The following is a 20,575-nucleotide window of genomic DNA, read 5'->3' on the forward strand; positions in this document are numbered from 1 at the left end:
GGTGGGCAGGGTCAGGGAGCCGCTTATAAGCGGGCGCTTGTCCGGCCGCGGCGCGCCCGCCGCGATGCTGCCCGCGGCCCTGCTGCCCTGGCTGGCGGCGGCCGCCGCCGCGCTCAGCCCCGACCTGCTGCCCCCCGAGGCCGAGGCCAGCGAGGCCGGCGCCGCGCTCTTCGCCAGCGCCTACAACAGCAGCGCCGAGGCCGTGCTCTTYGCCAGCGTCTCGGCCAGCTGGAATTACTACACGGACCTGACAGCGGCCAACGCGGACCTGCAGGTGCATGGGGGGGTTCCGGGGCGGCTTGGGGGTGCCGCGGGGGGCTGGTGGACGTGGCACGGGGCGTCCCGTGGGATGGGGTGTGTGGGGTGCGGTGCAGTGCTGAAGGGACCCCCTTGTCCCCACGGCACCGCTGGCATCCTGCCGTGCGCCGCTGTCCCCACGCCTGCACCCCGCACGGCCCTGTCCCGAGTGCCCTCCCGGAGCCGACGGAGCCGCAGGCGGGCAGCGAGCGGCCAGGGCACCGCGATACGGCCAGGGCAGCTCAGAGCCGGCCCTGCGGGAAGGGTGACAGGGACATCCCCACATGGCCCAGCGCGGGCGGGAGGCGGCATTCCCACGGGATGCACCCGCTGGCTCCGGTGCGTGCCCCCGCATCCCTGGCCGTGCTCGGAGCACTGACGCTATGCCTGGGCTGCTGCCCAGCGCCTGCGCTCACAGATGTTGCAATGGGGCCGGCGGGGACGTGGGGGGCTCTCCCAGAGCCCTGTGCCGCCTTTGCCTTGGGGGGCATTGCCAGGGCTCAGCTTCCCCCCTACTCTGCTGCTAATAAGCCCTGGAAAGAGAAAAGCAGGGAATCGCTTTCTGGACCAGTCCTGCTCCCGCCCAGCAGCTCCAGGTCTGTGGAGATGCAGAAGTCCCGATGTGGGGCATCCTGGCAGGACGCCGGGCAGAGCAGCCTCCGGTCAAGCCTGGTGCTGCTGCATCCTCCCGTCCCCCGTGTGGGCCTGCAGAACCAGCACCGGAGACGTGGGGCCAGCTGGACTTTGGCCCGCRCGTTGGCCTCCCTCTCCGTGGGGTTTTTACGAGCACAGAGCAAGGTGCTGCCAGGCTGGGCCGAGCCGGGCGGTGGGGCCGAGGTGGCACCGGGGACCTTTGAGCTCCTGCGGAGGCAGCGCTGGTCAGGGGGAGCATCTCCCTGCGTCCAGCACCCACCGTGGGCCCGGGTGATTCCCCGGATCATCACCACCGCTTAGGGCACCGCTCACCTGCCCTGTTGCCTTCAGCAAGGTGACACCGCCAGCCTGGGGCCATCCCTGCAGCTTGGGAGCGTCCCGGGGGCTGCATGCCGGAGGCTGGAGGAGGCCACAGGCCTCCTTGGGCTGCAATTCCCCTCCCKCCCAGCTGCTGCCCAGGGGAGGGCAGAGATTAAACTGAAACAGCCCTGGCTTGTTGGAGACCAGCACAGGGGCTAATGAGCCCCATAAATCACAGAGCGAGAGCTGCCTCCGTGAACGGGCACCTTGTGTGTCTGCATCCCGCCTTGGCCTCCGTGCGGGGCTGGGCCGCGGTGCCCGCCTAGCGCGGGGCCAGGACGAGACCAYGGCCGCAATCCCAGCTGCTCAAACACCCCTGCAGCGCGGGACCCCGGGGCTGCTCCCTGCGGCTCCGCGGCCGCGGGAGGGGAGATGGGGAGCGCAGAGCCCCCAAAGCTGCGGGCAGCGCCTGGGGGCTGCTGGCGGGTGCCTGGGGCCCTGGCTGCGGAACGAAGGCAGCCCGGGGCGCCTCCACGGCGCGGGGTGGCTCCTGCCCGCAGTGCAAACAGCTCCGGCGCGCTGCCCGCCCCTGTGCCAGCATCCGCATCCCAGCTCCAGCAAACGAGCCCGGAGCCACCTCCAGCAGGGCTTTAAATAGCAGCTGGGCGCGCAGCCGCTTGCCGGGCGCGCGGCCCTGCCAGACGGTGTCTCTTTGCATGAGCATCAGGGCGCAGGGCCCCGCCGCTGCCTCGCACCCTCTGGGCTGGCACAGGCGCTGCTGACGGCTCTGTGCCAGGGTCTGCGCCCGGACACCTCACCAGGCGCCTGTGTGCGCCCACGTGAGCCACCCGCTGCCCTCAGCCAGCCCTCCCGCCTCGCAATCCGGCTGCCACCTCCTCCTCCTGCGCCGTGCCCGGTGTCTGTGGGGGCACTGGGGGATGGGACACGCGCGGGGCTGCRCTCGCTGCTCGCTGTGCTCAGCGCGTCCCCGGCGCCAGCCCCGCCGCAGCCCCGTCCCTCTCGCCCCGCAGGTGGAGGCTTCCCTGGAGGAGCAGAACTTCACCGAGATCTGGGGCAAGAAAGCCAAGGAGCTCTAYGGCAAGATCTGGAGCAACTTCAGTGACGCGGAGCTGAGGAAGATCATYGGCTCCATCCAGACACTGGGACCCTCCAACCTGCCCCTGGAGAAGAGAGAGAAGGTGGGGAGCGGGGCACTGCTGTGGTGGGGGGCTTGGGAGAGGCCTCGGGCTGCGGGCACACGAGGAGCTGCTTGGATCCTTGTTGGGCACCTTTCTTGAGGCTCTTTTCTGGCCCACTGGATCCTCCGTTGTATTTAGGGTTTTTTTCTTGGTCAATGCCCATGTGTACACACTGGGAACATGGGAAGAGGGCCAGGGCAAGAGGTCCCTGTCTATGAGGGTGCTGGGTCTCTGGGTGTCCCTTGTGCCTGTAACATCAGCTACCTGCGAGCAAGGGACCGAGGATTCCTGCCCACACGATGCCCGTGTCTTGGGCAATCCCTGGAACCAGCTGGCTCTCAAACACCCCCATCGCTTTGGAAAGGGCTTTTTGAGCCACGTTTCGGCCTCTCTGATGGACACAGGGCAATGCACTAGCTGGCAAGCAGATAGAGCTGGGAGCTGCAACCAGCAGTACGAGCCCAGCTGGGAAGGCTGGAATCTCCCGTACCACGGGATCAGATTGTGGTGATATAATGCTCTCCAGAGCGGCGTCACCCCGGTTCCTTCCAGGAAACCCATCCCTGCTAGATAACCAGCGGCATCGGCTCCCGGTGCGCCAAGGGCTGGGGAGGGAGCACCCCACGGCTCCAGCTGCGCTCAACAGAGGGACGGAGGCGAGGAATTTCCTTCCCTGGGAATGGGCGCCCTGGGCAGGCTCCAGGAAACCTCCTGTTGCTATTGTTTGTGGCTGTGGCAGCTCACAGAGGCGAATCCCCTCCTGCTGCCGCTGTTAGTGTTTCTTGCCTCCTAAGATAAACATTCTCCGCCGTAGCCCTCCGGACAAAGTGCGTTATAAATAACCGCGGTGCGGGACCCGGCGCGCTCCAGCGCGCACGGGGAAGGGGCTCGCAGCAAGAGCCTTTGGAGAGGCTTGTTGTTTTACTGCTTCCCCAGCAGCAAGTGTGGAAAAAACAAAGGCAGGCAGAGGCTTATCTGGCCCCAAAACGTGCTACGTGCACACACGGAGCGTCTCGTCCTCCAGCACCACGCGCACTGAGCTGGGAAGGTTTAACGAACCCACCCTGCACCTCCCATCTCCTCTCCGGCGGGGTCAGAGCACAGCTGAGCCTGTCCCTGGGGCCTTGTATCCACCAAAAATCCCATTCCTAACCCATTTTCCTCTCCTTTAGCCCCCCTGACAGYGCCTTTTCTCTCCCCGCAGTACAACACTATCCTGAGCAACATGGACAAGATCTACTCCACGGCCAAGGTGTGCCAGGCCAACGGGACCTGCTGGGAGCTCGAGCCAGGTATGGTCCCCGTCCCTGCAGGCTGGCAGAGCTCTCCAGGCATCACACGCGCTCCTGTGAGCGCCTTCCAGCTCTGCTGGGGACCCTGGGTTCGTCTAGGTCTCCAGATGCCCACCTGGAGCGGTAGAGCAGGAAGAGAAGGGGCCGGGGTCTCCGTTCAGGGGTTGCCCTGGGGCGCTTGGCTCTAGCGGGGTTACTGGCACCTCCAAAGAGCAGCTATGGGTTTTGCCAGCCTCTTTCCCACCAGGATGTCTAACTCRCACTCTTCCTGCCCCTATCCCAGACCTCTCGGAAATCATGGCCACCTCCCGCAACTACAAGAAGCTGCTCTACGCCTGGGAAGGCTGGCACAACGAGGCAGGCAACCCGCTGCGGGCCATATATGAGGAGTTTGTGAGGCTGAGCAACGAGGCCTACCAGATGGACGGTGCGCGTGGGGCTGGGGGAGACAAGGGGGAGCCCTCGGCCCCGTCGCCACGCCGGTGCTCCCGGAGCGGGAGCAGTTCAGCCCCTGGGGGCTGGAGCCCGCGCTCATGGCTGCTTCCCCGGCAGATTTCAAGGACACGGGTGAGTACTGGCGCTCCTGGTACGACTCACCGACCTTCGAGGACGACCTGGAACAGCTCTACCACCAGCTGGAGCCGCTCTACCTCAACCTGCACGCCTTCGTCCGGAGGAAGCTCTACGACCGCTACGGCCCCAAATACATCAACCTGMGGGGTCCCATCCCCGCTCACCTGCTGGGTAAGAGGAGAGGCCTCCCCCAGCTCCAAGGCGCACACAGGGCCATGGTGGGGCAGATGCTTCTGCAGGCGTTGGAGGAGCCTGTGTTTCTCCTGAACTGGCCGTTTTCCACTTCAGCCTGGTTAGCACATAGGCTGGCAGCTCCCAGAACGGCCCTGGAGTCCACTGAGCCCTTTTGCTCTGGTTCTTTTCAGGCAACATGTGGGCTCAGCAGTGGAACAACATTTACGACATGATGATCCCCTACCCGGAGAAGCCGAATCTTGATGTCACGAGCACCATGGTGCAGCAGGTGAGATGTTGAGGGGACCCTGCTGCCTGGCCCTGGTGGGGACAAAAGCCTGAGGGATGTTGGTCAGGGTGGGCCCATAGTGTTGCTCCTGGCCCCATGGCAGCAATTTTCTGTGTCTGCACAGGAGACATCAGAAAAAGAGTGTCTAGGAGGGGAAAGGGACACAAAAATATGCCCCATTCCTCCCTTAGCAAAGAACAAAAAAGAACATGGTGGGGAGAGAGGGAAGGCAGTTTYCTGTAGGACCAGTGCTGGTCCTTAGAGGTGTGGGTTGCATCCCCACCTTTACACACTCATGCACAGGGCCAAGGATTCCTTGAGCATCCGATCTGCTGCCTTGCTGGCCACCCAGCACCGCTGCCAGGTGCTTCTCAGGGATGCTCACCCCATTTCTGGGGGCCAGGACACCTACTCAGGGTGMGAGGGGCAGGACTGCAGCCCCTTCCAGCTGTTTACCCAGCTCTCGGGTACAACTGGCTCATTCCCATGGTGCTGGTTCTTGGGAGAGGAGCAGGAGAGATGTCCAGCGGGCCCGCAGCCTCCTCCTCGCTATAACCCATTGCTTGTGGGCTCTGTGAACCAGGGCTGGAATGCCACCCACATGTTCCGGGTCTCGGAGGAGTTCTTCACCTCCTTGGGGCTGAAGGAGATGCCCCCCGAGTTCTGGAATAAGTCCATGCTGGAGAAGCCGACGGATGGGCGGGATGTGGTGTGTCACGCCTCGGCCTGGGACTTCTACAACCGCAAAGACTTCAGGTGTGTAGGGGCAGGTAGAGTCTCAGGGGCTCCAAGCTCCCCATGCCATGACCACCACCTTCCCCGCTCGCAGGTCGGGGAGCCACCATCCTGGCCACACAGATGTCACTCTCTTTTCTCACCCGGCAGGATCAAGCAGTGCACCACAGTCACCATGGAGCAGCTCTTCACGGTGCACCACGAGATGGGCCACGTGCAGTACTACCTGCAGTACAAGGACCAGCCCGTGTCCTTCCGCAGTGGGGCCAACCCTGGCTTCCACGAGGCCATCGGCGACGTCATGTCCTTGTCCGTCTCCACCCCCAGCCACCTCCAGAAAATTGGGCTCCTCAGCAGTGTAACCGAGGACACAGGTGTGGCCGTGGCCCAGGGTTGTCCGGAGGGCTTGGGCGCTGCCCGTGGCTCAGGGAAGGGCTTGAGCTTTGCCTGGGTGGGCTTCAGTGCAGCTGTGTGGCTTGGAGCAAGTCCCTGCAGTGGCCGCCCCCATGCCCAGCRCCATGTCCAACCTTATGCCATGCTTTTCACTCCCAAGGGCAGCAGCAAGGCTTCCYGGAGACGGTCTCTCCTCTTCCCCAGTATTCCCAGCAGAGCCTCAAACCTGCAAGCAGCATCTTTGAGCTTCCTTGGCTTTGTCCTTCCCAGCGTTTCCCCTTGCCTCGCTGAAATCGTCAGCGCCGGGAGCTCCCCACGTAGCTCTGCGGCGGCCCTGGGAGCTCATGCGCGCCGGGGCGCCGCTCTTGAGCAGAGCTGCAGCAGGGGACAGCTCCGCTCGCCGCCTGCCAGCAGCAGAACCAGCACGTTCTGTCCCCCCAGGGCACTGCCTGGCCCGGCCGGAGTCCCCCCCGCCACGGAAGCCTCTCAGCAACACATCAAACCAGGYGGCAGCTGAGGGAGCCAAGTGCTTGCCCACTCCTGCCACAGGCTTTGCAGAGGCGGGCGCATCCCGGGGTCCTCCTGCGCTGTGATTAAATCCGTTTTGTGGTGGGGAAGCTGTTGCAGCGGCCAAGACCTTTGGGCTGGTGCTGCACCAACACGGTGGAGCAGATGGCCCTTGCCTCAGGGTGTAACAGAAGCAAGCCATGGCAGTCCCTGCCAGCCACCCGGCCACTGCCACCAGGCAGCCAGCAGTGCCGCAGGGCAGCGCTGCCAGCCCCTCTGCACACCTGGTTTCAGAGGGGTCTCCAGCAGCTCCTTCTCCCACCTTCTTCCACTCGTGTTTCCATTCCACCAAATGTGTAAAGAGGGAACCATTAGAGTAATGCTCATCTGAGACGTTCCCATGCATGTGGCCACACACAGTGGAAAGGCAGGCTGAAGGCAAGGAGACACCAGGGCTGGTCACTTCCATTGGCCACAGGCGGTGAAAAGGGACACACTGCCCTGTGCACTGTCTTCTAGAAGCAGCAGCTGCTTCTAGAAGAACCTCCTGGATYCTTGCAGCCTTTGCAAGGGGGCAAAATTATACGTTGAAATGCCGTGTCCCTTTCTTGCCTAGATCTGCTTAGCATTTTGCTCACAAGAAGTCTGGTGTCCTTAGCACCACTCTGTTTCATACAGAGAGCAGCATCAATTACTTGCTGAAGATGGCCTTGGAGAAGATCGCCTTCCTGCCCTTCGGCTACCTCATTGACCAGTGGCGCTGGAACGTGTTCAATGGCCGCACRCCTCCCAGCCGTTACAACTATGACTGGTGGTATCTGAGGTAGAGGACCATCACCGAGGGCAGACGGGTGCATGAAAGCTGGCAGTGTGCAAGGAAGGAAGGAAGAATTGGCTACTAATATGGCTGGAGAAATGGCTTTGTGGATAGATGGACGGAAATAGAAGCCCATCTAACTGKGCAGATTTCTTCAGCACTGTGCCTTCCCTTCCTGCTCCCTGCTTTGGTTCTTCTGCCTCCTTTCCAGCTCATGCTCCTCATCTCTGCTGTTTTACAGAACCAAATACCAAGGAATCTGCTCTCCAGTTTCAAGGAACGAAAGCAACTTTGACCCTGGTGCAAAATACCACATCCCTGGGAACACTCCCTACATCAGGTAGGGAAGGGGCTGGCAGGGGGATGGAGAACCAGGGGATGATCCCATCTCCATGGCCTGGGAGTGGGATGCCTTGGTTTTGCTCAGGGCTTAGGGACCATCCGCACGTGGCAGGGAGCAGAAGTGTGTGGCCAGATGCTTTCCTCCATGCCATGGGATGCATCAGCTGTCCTTGGGCTCACATTCACGGGCTTCCTCGGCAGGTACTTTGTGAGCTTCATCCTCCAGTTCCAGTTTCACAAGGCGCTGTGCCAGGCAGCCAACCACACCGGTCCCCTGCACACCTGTGACATCTACACATCCAAAGAGGCTGGAGCCAAACTCAGGTGGGCACAGAGGGAGGTTGGGAGAATCACCATGGGTGGGAGGAAAGGAGGAAGGAAAGAAAGGGAAAAAATGGCTATAGAGATGCCTGGGAAAAATAACTTTTTACGTGGGATGAAAATACATGAATAGTTTTCAACTCTTGAGATGCAAATATATAGGCTCCTTTTTGCTCCTGTCCATTCCTTTTCCTCATGCTGCCCCTTGTCCTGCTTCCCTGCAGCCAGGTGTTGAAGGCTGGCTCTTCCAAGTCCTGGCAGGAGATCCTGCTGGACCTCACCGGGACGGATAAGATGGATGCCGGGGCCCTCCTGGAGTACTTCAGCCCCGTCGCTGAGTGGCTGGAGCAGCAGAACAACAAGACCAAGGAGGTGCTGGGCTGGCCGGAGTTTGACTGGCGTCCTCCCATCCCCGAAGGCTACCCTGAAGGCATAGGTACGGCTGAAGCTCCGCTGTGGGACTAGGGGCCTTTGGCCGTGAGGTAACCGGCCACATGTTTTCTGCTGCCTCTTTTTGGGTGGGAGGGTCTTTGTCAGGCAGTTTGTCCCCTTATCGCGTGTCCTGTCCCAATAGGGTACCCCAGCAGTATCCACCTGCCCACATCCTTAGACTCTTCCTCAGACTTCTGTGCAAAAAGGCAGCAGAGCAGGTTCTCCGTCCACTCTAAGGTTGTGTCACAGCTTCCAAAGGAACCTTTATTTTTGTCACAGGCTCAACCACAGCTTCTCCATTGAGATGGTGCTCTTGCAAAGACATGAGCCACATTGACTTTCTCTCTCTCCTTCCCTTTGTTTCTTTCTCTAGATAAAATAGCAGATGAAGCACAAGCTAAAGAGTTCTTGTCCGAGTACAACAGGACAGCCGAGGAAGTGTGGAATGCCTACACRGAGGCATCCTGGGCCTACAACACCAACATCACTGACCATAACAAGGACGTCATGGTAYGGGAGTGACTTCAGGCTGTGCGGGAAAGGACAACAGCAAAGGCAGGCAGCTAATCCCTAGGATATATTGTGGATGGGTTCTAGAAACCAGGGCAGCTCACACCTCTTGCCAAAGGGAAATGTTCACACCTAGGAAATGCTTTTTCCATAAAAGCCTTAGTCGTGCTAGGAGGTACCCATCAGTGGGATATTGTCAGTCATCTGTGGTAGCTGGTGATCCTGATGATTGGTGGATCTCTGGGTAAACCCTCTCCTGTCCTCTCCTGCCCTTGCAGCTGGAGAAGAACTTGGCCATGTCTAAGCACACACTTGAGTATGGCATGAGAGCCAGGCAATTTGACTCAACTGACTTCCAGGACCAAAGCGTCATCCGCATCCTCAACAAGCTGAGTGTCATYGAGAGGGCAGCCCTGCCTGAGGATGAGCTGAAGGAGGTGAGTTGCAGGACCRAGCATGAGAAGGTGTCCCTTGTCATGACCCTGTCTGGAGTCATGGGCTTCTCCTGACTTCTGGGAAACATCTAGGCCTTCTAGGCAGCTGCTCTTGTCCTTGTGCAAGGTGATAGTCTGGTACCTTCCCCACAAAGCCAAGACCCTTGCCTGCAGGGTTTTCTATCCAAAGGCTGCAAATCCCAGCCTGTGGCATGACCTGCCTGTTTGGATAACATTGCATGCAGGCCCTGGTCCTTTCCATACTAATTCCTATGAAAGACAAAATCTTAATGACCTTAGAAGACAGTGTGGAAAGGGCAAGAGGAAATCATGTATAAACATGCCCACAGACTGCAGCATTCTCCAGGAGCAGAAACAAGGACAACCAGCTCACATAATCCTATTTCCTTTTCAGTACAACGCCATCCTCTCAGATATGGAGACCAAGTACAGCACAGCCAAGGTCTGCAGGGACAACAAAGTATGTCACCCTCTGGACCCTGGTAAGGTCTAGCAGAGTTTCTGGCAAGTTCTCTGCAGGGCCAAATGGGATGGATCTTCACAGGGGCATGGGAAAGGCAATGACAGGGCCTTTCCACCTTCTCTATTCATGTTGGGGCTAGCATTGTTGCATCAGGCTAGCCCATACAGCAGCATCATGTAGCTTCATTGCTCTCTCTTTAGACCTCACGGATATCCTGGCTTCCTCACGGGACTATGACGAGCTCCTCTTTGTCTGGAAGGGCTGGCGGGATGCTTCTGGAAAGATGATCAGGGACAAATAYGAGAGATACGTGGCACTGAGCAACAAGGCAGCCATGCTTAATGGTTAGTGTCCTGCTCCGTCATAGACCTCCCATGGACTCAACAACCTGTGGGCAGGGGGCTGTACTGTTGGTCCAAATTAGGGCAAACATCTTGAGGGCATGGCAGTTGCACTGGTGTGGCAGGGCCTATGATGTCTGAACAGTGTGATGACCCCTTGTCTGAGAAGAGAAGGCTCTGATGGTTTTTGCTTTTGCCCTCTCACAGGTTATACAGACAATGGGGCCTTCTGGAGATCCCTGTACGAGACACCCACCTTTGAGGAAGATCTGGAGAAACTGTACCTGCAGTTGCAGCCCTTGTATCTCAACTTGCACGCCTATGTACGCCGAGCCCTCTACAAGAAATATGGTCCAGAACGTATAAACTTGAAGGGTCCCATCCCTGCTCACCTGCTAGGTAAGGGCTTTGTTGGAGTCTAGTCTGTTATTCCTGGTCCAGCTTTGAGCAAGAGCTGTGTTTCCCACCAGTCAGAGTGTGCTCAAGTCATGCCAAGAGTTGAGGCTAGTCCCCAAGCCGGTCTTGTACTTTCCTCTTGAGCAAGATTACATTTCTTTGCATTGTGGAGGCCAAACCGGGCCATGGAGTAACACAGCTCCATTCCTGACCCAGTGCATGACTCGTGGCCCCTTTGCATAGCCACAGATCTACTAATAAATGCATCATTCATGGAAGTTGTTCAGCTCCTACCAGGTCTGAGTGGGCCCCTCACGTCTGGTGGGCACGGTGAAGTCTSTGGCTGAGGAGCCAAAATCTCATGAAGCCAGTCTGCAAGGGCAGGTTGTCCCAGGGAACAGGCAAAGTCTCTCCCACGTAGCTGGGCTCCTGCTCGTGTCGCCCTCATGCCGGCAGCCCGGGTTGCAGCCAAGGCGGCCCAGCAGTGACTCGCTGTCGTTGTTCTCCCTCTCTCACTCCTGCTTTTCTTAGGCAACATGTGGGCCCAGTCGTGGTCCAACATTTTTGACCTGGTGATGCCCTTCCCGGACGCCACCAAGGTGGATGCCACCCCAGCCATGAAATCACAGGTTAGTGCTTCTCTGCTCTGGGGAAGACCCAGGGGCCCAAGCACCTCTTGGATTTAGGAATAGAATCACAGAATCACAGAATAAAGTCTGTCCTTTTCCTCCCGTCCATCCCCTAGCACCCCCAGGAGTCCACACACCTCATCCTTTGCCTGCTCTCCCCACAGGGCTGGACGGCCAGGAGGATGTTTGAGGAGTCGGACCGTTTCTTCACGTCCCTGGGCCTCATCCCCATGCCACAGGAGTTCTGGGACAAGTCGATGATTGAGAAGCCAGCGGATGGGCGGGAGGTGGTGTGTCATGCCTCGGCCTGGGACTTCTACAACCGCAAGGACTTCAGGTACCCGTTGGGAGCAACAAAAACCTTGGCAGGTCCGGTGCTTGGAGGAGATAGTGGTGTCCTGGAAGAAACACGCCCTGGTGCCTTCACAGGGTCTCTCTGCCAATCGCTGGGGCCACCCTGCTCCAGTGCTTCTGCTGGTGCTGCAGGCAGGAGCCCACGTGGCAGATGGAGAGCGAGAAAGGGCTGCCCTGCCCTGGATGATGGAAAAGGCTGGGGAAAGGAAGGGTCGGGGATGGCAGGAGAGGAGGAAAGGAACTCCATGGAGCAGGAGCTGGCAGGAAACCCAGACCATGGGAATATGGGAAGGGATACCAAAGGGAGAAATGGCACAAGTGAGTGCAATCATTTCTGGCCATTTTCACCTCAGCACTGCTCTCCCTTCTTTCCCYCTCCCACATCTCCTGGTCCAGGATCAAGCAGTGCACAGTGGTGAACATGGATGACCTAATCACAGTGCACCACGAGATGGGCCACGTGCAGTACTTCCTGCAATATATGGACCAGCCCATCTCGTTCCGTGACGGGGCCAACCCTGGCTTCCATGAGGCTATCGGGGATGTCATGGCCCTGTCCGTCTCCACCCCCAAACACTTGCACAGCATCCATCTGCTGGACCAAGTCACAGAAAATGAAGGTGAGCTGGCAGAGGAGCTCCACGCTGCAGATGGAAGCTTCCTGGGAGGAGCTGGAAACGGAGAGACTTCAAGAGGGTCAGGATGGGCTGGACAGGGTTTAAGGGGTCAAGCACATGCACAGTGGTTTTGCATGAAAGAAGGGGGCAGGACCTGAGTGAGGGCACCCTGCTCTTGGGCAGGGTGATACCTACAGTGCAAAGGAAAAGCAGGCGGCTCTGCCTGGCTAATCCCTTCCCACCCATGCCTGGCTAATCCCTTCCTATCCCGGGCAGAAAGCGACATTAACTACCTGATGAGTGTCGCCCTGGACAAGATCGCCTTCCTGCCCTTCGGTTATCTCATGGACCAGTGGCGCTGGAAGGTGTTTGACGGACGGATCAAGAAGGATGAGTACAACCAGCAGTGGTGGAACCTCAGGTGCACTCAGGGARCTCTAACTTGGACCCCTCTCTTTGGTGCAGGGGCCTTGATCATAGCCCCACTGGGTATTTTGTCCCTGCAACTCAGTTGGCCACAACGGGATGTGATGGGACACGTAACCCCTTGCTCCTCACCTTGTCCTCTCCTAGCTCCTCCTCACTCCCCACCATCCAGCTCTGCAAKGATGCTTCTCTACTCCCCTTTCCCCCAGGAACCTTCTGCTCCTTTGCACTGACCTAGCTCTCGCTTTCTGGCCCAGGTTGAAGTACCAAGGCTTGTGCCCACCGGTACCTAGGTCTGAAGATGATTTTGACCCTGGGGCCAAATTCCACATCCCTGCCAATGTCCCATACATCAGGTGAGCCAGTGGGACTGGGAAGGGTTGCTTTGGATAGATTATCCCCTGCAGAAGCAGGACCCCRAATTCAGGTGGTGGCTTGTTTCACATCGGAGAAGAAAGCTGCCCATCCTGGATGTGCTGGACAGGGGATCGGGTAGAGGATCAGGAGCAGGAGGATCAGGAAGTTCCCCTCCTGATGGATGGTGGATGGATTAGGAGTTATTTCTCCCTGTTTGAGGAGGACCACTTCGTSCCTTCAGATATAAAGCACACGCTAAAGGGAGAAATAGGCTTAAGAGAAACCTCACAACATCCAGACAGAGCTCTAAGGCTAATGATGCTCCTCAGGGATGAGAGGGCACAATCTGRGGACAACAGGGTGATATCCCCTGCACATCACATCCAGTAGCAATAACTGGATGCTGGGAGAGATGCCCCGGCCGGTCGCTGCTTGATTCCTCAGCCCGCTCCCGTCCCCCAGGTACTTTGTCAGCTTCGTGATCCAGTTCCAGTTCCACGAGGCGCTGTGCAAGGCGGCCGGGCACACGGGACCCCTGCACACCTGCGACATCTACCAGTCCAAGGCAGCCGGCAGCCTCCTGGGGTGAGTGCCGTTATGTCCCTAAATACCTTAAACTGCTCAGCTCTTGGCCGTGCTGGCAGGAGCAGAGGGCTCCCGGCCCTCCTGGGGCTGGGGTGCAGCAGCCGCTCCATGCAGGAGCCCTGGCCTGGGATGCCCTGGCCCGGGGTTGGGGCAGGGGGACGCGGGGCTGGGAGCAGCGGCTGTCATTGCCAAAGTAGCCACTAGATGGTGGCGGGGACCCCAGCAGCAGGACCGAGCCTTTGGCCGTGTCAACCTCCCAGGATACCTGCAGCCTCCTACCCCCTGCTCGGTGCCCTCGCGGCCCCACGGGTGTCAAGGGGGCGCGGGCTGTACCCGGGGGTCCCTGGCCCCAAGGGAGCCAAGYCCTGGAGAAAAGGCCAGGGCTGGTTTGAGGAGGGCCCCGGGTTTCCGAGGAGCCCACTGGACCCAATTCCTTGCGGCACAGGGAGGCTCTGAAGCTGGGTTTCAGCAAGCCTTGGCCCGAAGCCATGCAGCTCCTCACCGGGCAGCCCAACATGTCTGCTGAGGCCCTCATGAGCTACTTCGAGCCACTCATGACCTGGCTCACCAAGGAGAATGCGAAGAACGGGGACGTCCTGGGCTGGGCTGAGTACGACTGGACCCCTTATGCAGGTACGTGGCACTTGGGCAGCTTGGAGCTTGGCCCTTGCCAGGGCAGGGATGGGACACAGAGGGGACATGGAGCTGGTGACTCTACCTGGCCCAGAGCTCCTTCCTCACTCYAAAACTACAGCTCGTTTCAATGGTTCCCCTTGATTTCTTGGGYGGTTGAGAGGTCAAAACGGACGAGACAGCCTTGGACCTTACAGAGCCCAGCAAAGGGGCAGCAGGGGCTGCTCCCCCAATGCACCATGACGCAGAACCACCAGCTGAAACCCTCTCCTCTTTTCTTGATCTTTTTTTCCAGCTACTCAGGGACAAGGCAGCTCCGACCGAGCCGATTTCCTGGGCATGTCCCTGGGCAGAAGCCAGGCCACAGCAGGCGGCTGGGTCCTGCTTGCCCTGGCCCTCATCTTCGTGGTCACCACCATCATCTTGACGGTCAAGTTGGCCTTAGGYAGGAGAAGGGCCTTCAAGACCAGCTCGGAAATGGAACTGAAATAAGGCGGCTCCCCGGGGGAGCAGCACGCACAGCGTGCAAGCACCAGCACTCAGGTAGCCTGGCAGGGATGCCCCACGCCAGAGCCCAGGCACACGCAGGATCCAGCCCGGCGAGGCCGCGGCTTTCACCAGCCCCGGAACAACTCCCTCCAATCAGGTCGGACACTTCTTTCACTATGCAAGAGCCCGAGCAGTAAACACCTATTTATTTGTCAACGCCTGCATTGTGGGAASAGAAACTCAGGCCCTGACAAGCAGCAGCCACCAAGTCATCGCCTGYGCGCCGCGTCGCAGGCGGGCAGGGACAGGGTCCCTCCAGCACTGCCAGCCATTCCCGTAGCTCTGCGGCAGGGCAAGCCGAGCCCAGGGAGCTTTGAATGTGCAGAGGGCAGACGGGGCAGAGACCCACTGTCTGCTAGCCCCRCTTTGCCCGCTGCCGGGCTGGCTGCTTGCATGGGTGAAAAATAAAACCGTYTTGTTAACCCCCGAGCAGCAGCTCTGCTGCTTTTTGCGGGTGCAGAAGGGGCCTGGGAGCTCACAGGGGCAGGAAAGCTGCTCGTCCAGCCCTGTCCAAGAGCAAATCCCAGGSCCTCGGCCTGGCTTTGGGGCGAACACCATGAGTAGCCTCCTCTGCAGCCCCCTCACCCTGCGGCATTCYCATCCTCCAGGCAACTCTCGGGYGTTTCCCACGGGCATGTTGCTAAGYGAAGGGATAAATCAGGGCAATCAATCCCCTCTAGAGGCCTGGATCTCCAGACAAGTCCAGGTCCAATATGATCAAAGGGTTGAGGGTCAAAGAAGGGCTCCCCAATCCTCTCCGCAGAGCTCAGCCCAGGGAGGCCCGGCAGGGCCTGGCCTGCACCATGCCGGCAGCCCCGACCGTTTATGTAAGAGGAAGGGGGGCTCCGAGCTCCGCAATCGCCTCCTGCCCTTGATTATCTGGGGATCAGCTGGGCTCCAGGCTTGCTTTTTCCCCCCGCCCCGCTCTGTCTTCTGCTTCTGTAAATAAAACTTCGTATTTGTTCGGCAGTGATTAGGTGCAAAAAACTAATCCCAGCCCGGGGATTATTGCAGCCTTCAAAAGCCAAGCTCAGAAGCAGCCCTGGCTAGCAGGGGAAATGAAAGATCACGGGGCGAGAGCCCCCCTGGCCCCCTCCAAGGTGACATTCTCTGCCTGTAGCCAGGCGCTAGGGAGGCCCGGGAGGGCGCCTGGCATTTGGGTGCTGCCGGCACAGAGCAGAGTGCAGGTGCCCTCCTGCGCTCCGTGGTGTTTGCTCTGTGTCCCCGCAGGGTGACGTGGCAGCATCGCCGCCGCGCCAGGTGCTGGCGCTCGGGCTGCTGAGCGGAGCAGCCGCACGGGGAGCGCCCGGCAGAGCCCAGCAGGGACAGGGCTGCACCCGGGATCCCCTGCTCAGCCTCCCACCCAGCCCAGCAGGGACAGGGCTGCACCCGGGATCCCCTGCTCAGCCTCCCACCCACCAACGGAGACCCCATCCAGCCAGAGACATTTCCGAAGCCAAACAAGGATGGGAAACCAGGCAGCTATGGGAGAGCTCCATGGATCTGGCAGCTCTTCATCTGCTATTCAGGGCTCCTTTCAGCCCCGTTGCACAGAGGATCGCGGGTCTCCAAGATCACAAAGTTCCTACAAAATGTGCTCTCAGCATAGACGAAGGATCCAAGCTCTGAGCACCCTAACTGGGGGTGTGCAAGCTCAGACCTAATTAGACATCAGAGAAGCCACACCTGCCCTGGAAGGGAACACTGCTCCATGGGTGGGTGAGGGGTGCGCAGAGCTGTCACTCAGGTCCTGCTCCATCGAAGATCTGCGAAAAATGTCGAGTTTTGGCCAGGAAGGCGACAGTCCCAGCGAGGGGGACGAGGCTGGGGAAGGGGGACGTGTCCCTGGGGGGTGGTGGGTGCTGCTCGGAGCCCCCCAGGGCCCCCACCGGCGGCGGCGGCTGCAGGCGCCCAGGGCCAGGGCTATTCTTAGCCGGCCGGGGGCCGGGYGGCGCGGGGGCCGCGTTCCTCGCATTCCCGTGCCCCACGGGGACAAGGAGCGCCTGGAAAAATGCAGCCAGCAGCTTGGCAGCGCCAGGCGCCCAGGGGCCGCCCGGGGAGGGACRCTCCTCGAGCCCCCCCCCAAAGGCTCTCCCTCAGCCCCACAGCTCAGCTACGGGCCCCTATACCCAGAGGACCCCCAGCCGTTGTCTCCTCCGCCCACCACAGAGCAGGGATGTGCTGCTTCACCCAGCACGGCCCTGGCAGAAGGGACCCCCCATCCCCACTGTGGGAATCCCAAACCCATCCCAGCCCCGTTGGATGGGACCCAGCCTCATCAGGGATACGTCCCATGGGACACTGGGGTAGGTCCCAGCCAGACACYGGCTCTCGCTCCTGCTCCCCAGGGGTGTCCCAGGGAGGTCCCCAGCAGCAGGACCTAGGACAGGCTCAGGTGCAGCTTGAGCTGCCCCTTCACCCCCAGGCCGCACTCTGCCCATGTCCCCATGCGCCAGCGCTGGAGGGGACACTCAGGGCCACTTGGATGGAGAGAACGGTCCCAACCCCCTCGCGCTCCCTCTCCAGCTGACGCTTTGTCTCCTCCGAGGCCTTGATACGCAGCAAGGAGAAAATTGCTGCAGGTTGAAAAGCAATTCAGCTCAGAGCGCTTGGCGGGGGAGCGCAGTGCCAGGCCCTTGGCGGGCGCCTCTCCGCGCTCTGCTGCGCCGGGGACGCTTCTCTGCCAAGGAGAGGAGCTGCCAGCACCCCGTCCCCGCTGCGCGGGCCCCGCGCTGCCCTCCGTCCCTGCGGCAGYACCTGCAGTGGTCACAGCCCGGCACCCACCACGGCACGCGAGCGCAGCCTGAGAGCCCCTGCGCCCCGGGACTGCGGGGACCCCAGCCTGCACGGGGCCCGGCTGCTCCCTGCCGCGACGTGCGGGATGGGGGATGCTCCGCTCGGCACCGCAGCGGCCGGCGCTGCCCAGCGTGTGCTCGGCTGCTCCCCTCCAACCTCTCCATCTTCATCACCTGCTTGGATGTCTCCAGCAGGGAGCTGGGCCCCTCTGACACACGGGGGATGATGCCAAGAGTCTCTGCCCTGTCCCAGAGCCACCTCGCTGGCCAGGGAGCTGGCATCCCCCATGGACGCACCTCCTTCTCCCCAAATACAGATCCCACTGCTGCGAATGGCTCCGCTCTGGCACCAGGTGCTGCTCCAGTGACAGCCCCGAGGCCCGGACCCAGCTCCTGGCCAGGGTGCCCCAGCCATCGAGGTGGCATCCACAGGGGGAAATGATGACCCGCTCAGCATTGCCTGGAGCACAGGCTCACCATGGTTAGGTTTAGCTGCACATTTAACCTTTGGGGATGCTCTTATGCCAACAGCACAGTGGGATTTGGGGTGATGGGCACAGATGAGACCTCCCCCTTGTAAAACCCACCTACACGTACCCTCTGTTCCCATGTTCCCACTCCTGGAAGAAGAAGTGGGATGTGCAGGGCCAAGTGCAGGAGGTGGCCGGGCAGGACATCCCGCCTGCTCCCATGGCACGAGGTCCCTTCACCCCTGCATCACCCTGGGGGACAACGTGCCTGGGCACAGGGAGCTTTGGGGACTGCCACTCCCACCGCTCTCCTGCCCAAGCGTCGCCCTCCGGCTGCGTTTGCAGTTTGGGTCTAGTTGCAGCAATGTGCAGAGATGCCAGCCCCACGTTTGAAAACATTTCCCTGGGCAGCGGCAGCGCGGAGCCGGCACGCGGGGGTGCGAGTGGGAGTCTCTGCATGCCCGGAGCCCCCAGACCCACAGCCCCTTTCCCAGCATCGGGGCTCTCCTCCACTCCCGGCTGCTCCCGGGTCCCACAGGCTCCACAGCTGGACGCCCCAGGCTCTCCAGCCCCCACCTGCTGCAGCCCCCGGGTTATAACTCCCAGCAAAGTGCAAATATTTTCCTTCCTGCTGTTATTATTTGGAATCCCCTGGCTCCCGCCAACCAAATATGTCTCTGATTGCACTCAGGCTGGACCTTTGCAGGTGGCTTTTTATGAATTTATGGTGCAGGGACAGGGTGAGGGGGGAGCAGGGAGGTGGAGGGGGAGGGCACCTGAGTCTCYGTTCCCTGGGAATTGGATGGTTTCCCATGGTTTAAGCATCAGAAAGGCTCTCTGAGGAGGAGGAGAGGKGCAGGAGAGGAGAAGGGAGCAGAGGAAGGAGAGTGCAAGGATTACCAAGCAGTTGAATTAGAGGGAGCCCTTCAGCCGCCTCGAACAGCAGGAGAATTTGCCCAGAGACCCCAATTCTCCCTATTTGGGATAAAATGTAAGCACGGGATTAACTGCAAGCATATGCTTAAGTCCAGGAGAAGCTCGGGGAATTGAAAGGAGCCCGGAGCGAGGAYGCAGCGGGGACAAGTTGGGGGCACTGGGAGAGCCCGAAGGGAACTGGAGGGGAGGAGGCTGGGCAAGAGAGGCTCTTCCATCAGCTGGGCATTGCGGTGAGACCCACGGGATGGAAAAGGGGCAGGTGAAAGGGCCTCACCGCCAAGCCCAGGGCAGGACAAGCCTTCCGAGTTGCTTGCTCCATAGCCCTGGGCCTGGCCATGGGGACAGAGGGGTCTCTGAGGTCCCCTGCTCATAGCAGGGACCCGATGTCCTCTGGGGACAGCTCTGGAGCTGGCACGTGCCTGTGTCATCAGCCACGTCCTTGTCCACGTGATGCGTCCGTGAACATCCAGCTCTGATTTATGGGATGACAGGAGGGCAGGAGGCCAACCTCAAATTCTGGCTGCCTGGTGATTAATAATCATAATTATCATTATATTAGCCGCAATAATAAGAGTTTGCTTTCCCTTGCAGAGCTGGCCACTCAGGAATGTCGGAGCACTTTTACAAGGCTGAGTGACCAGCATCCCTGTTTTCCACTGAGGAAATTGCAGCACGGAGCTCTCTCCCTCGAGTCACCTGGTAGATCAACAAGAAAACCGAGAAGGCAGGAGCCTGGACGCYGTGTCCCGCTCCCTCCCCCACACTATTAAGCTGCGTCTGTGTAATATAGAGCACAACATCCTCCACGCCTCGCAGTAAATCAYGGCAGAGGCAGCGCGCAAAGTGGAGGGGGGAGATAATGGGTTTTTCACCCTCTCAAACAATGGAACAAGTTTTTCTCCGCYGGGGAAGGTTGAGATCCACAAGCAGCCGAGATAAAAGCAGTGCCAGGGCTTTGAGACGGCCCTGCTGAGCACTCACCTTTGCCCACCCACTTGCTCTGCTGCTCCAGCGAGAGGAGGGAGCTCAGCTGGGTGCAGCTGGTGCCCCTCCATAGGTGCCCCTATGGAGAATTCCTAGGGTACACCGGAATATTAATTGAAAATCCCAGCAAAACAGTCCTGCTGATGATAATGGACCGTAATCCTCTTAGACCAATTTCATGCCTGAAAAATCGTGCATGACAAAACAATAATAAAAAGCCCCTCGGTGGACACTGTCCTTAGCAGTGGGGACCAGGGACAGGGAGAGGGGTGGCCAGAGGGTCTTTTTCAGGAAWGAGGGAGCTTCAGCCTCCTCACAAAAGGGGTACGGAGATGTGGGCGCTGGGTGTGAGGTAGCAGCGAGCATCTGCCCGACAGGACAGCGTCGYAGAGCCCCCGGGACTCCCAGAGCACCCCCAGGATGCTCTGTGCCCGGCAGAGCACCCCGAGCCCCCCAGAACCTCCAGGACCCCATGGAGACTCCCCTCCAAGGACCCTCCGTGCCCCTCAGAGCCCCCGGGGACCCTCCGCGTCCTCAGGGTCTCCAGGGCCACCCCCCCGCCCCGTGCGAGCGAGGGGCAGAGGGACCCGGCCCGGAGCGGCCGCCCCCACCCCGCCCCGCCCGGCCCTTCAGCACCGCGGCGAGCGGACAGCGCCCGCGGAACCCGCCGCCCGCAGCGCCGGTACCGCCGGACCGGTACCGCCGGACCGGTACCGCCGAGCCGGCACCCCCGGGTCGGTACCGCCGGAC

The 20,575-nt window shown here is 60.2% G+C and overlaps 1 protein-coding gene across 1 annotated transcript; it reads left to right on the forward strand.

Moving 5' to 3' along the window:
* The first annotated feature begins 64 nt into the window (after window positions 1–64).
* Window positions 65–15,186, forward strand: ACE (angiotensin I converting enzyme). Its single transcript, XM_026054381.1, has 25 exons — window positions 65–274; window positions 2,283–2,450; window positions 3,655–3,742; window positions 4,026–4,169; window positions 4,295–4,486; window positions 4,681–4,778; window positions 5,362–5,534; window positions 5,664–5,887; window positions 7,092–7,236; window positions 7,472–7,570; window positions 7,774–7,896; window positions 8,118–8,329; window positions 8,699–8,835; window positions 9,114–9,272; window positions 9,685–9,772; window positions 9,954–10,097; window positions 10,302–10,493; window positions 11,022–11,119; window positions 11,284–11,456; window positions 11,870–12,093; window positions 12,367–12,511; window positions 12,774–12,872; window positions 13,336–13,458; window positions 13,904–14,091; window positions 14,387–15,186. Exons 1-25 carry the CDS (start codon window positions 65–67, stop codon window positions 14,581–14,583), a joined length of 3,843 nt encoding a protein of 1,280 aa, XP_025910166.1. The 3' UTR covers window positions 14,584–15,186.
* Window positions 15,187–20,575: the final 5,389 nt, after the last annotated feature.

The sequence above is a fragment of the Nothoprocta perdicaria genome, unplaced genomic scaffold (assembly GCF_003342845.1).
Source record: "Nothoprocta perdicaria isolate Ctin4 unplaced genomic scaffold, notPer1 scaffold_121, whole genome shotgun sequence".
Lineage (NCBI taxonomy): Eukaryota > Metazoa > Chordata > Aves > Tinamiformes > Tinamidae > Nothoprocta > Nothoprocta perdicaria.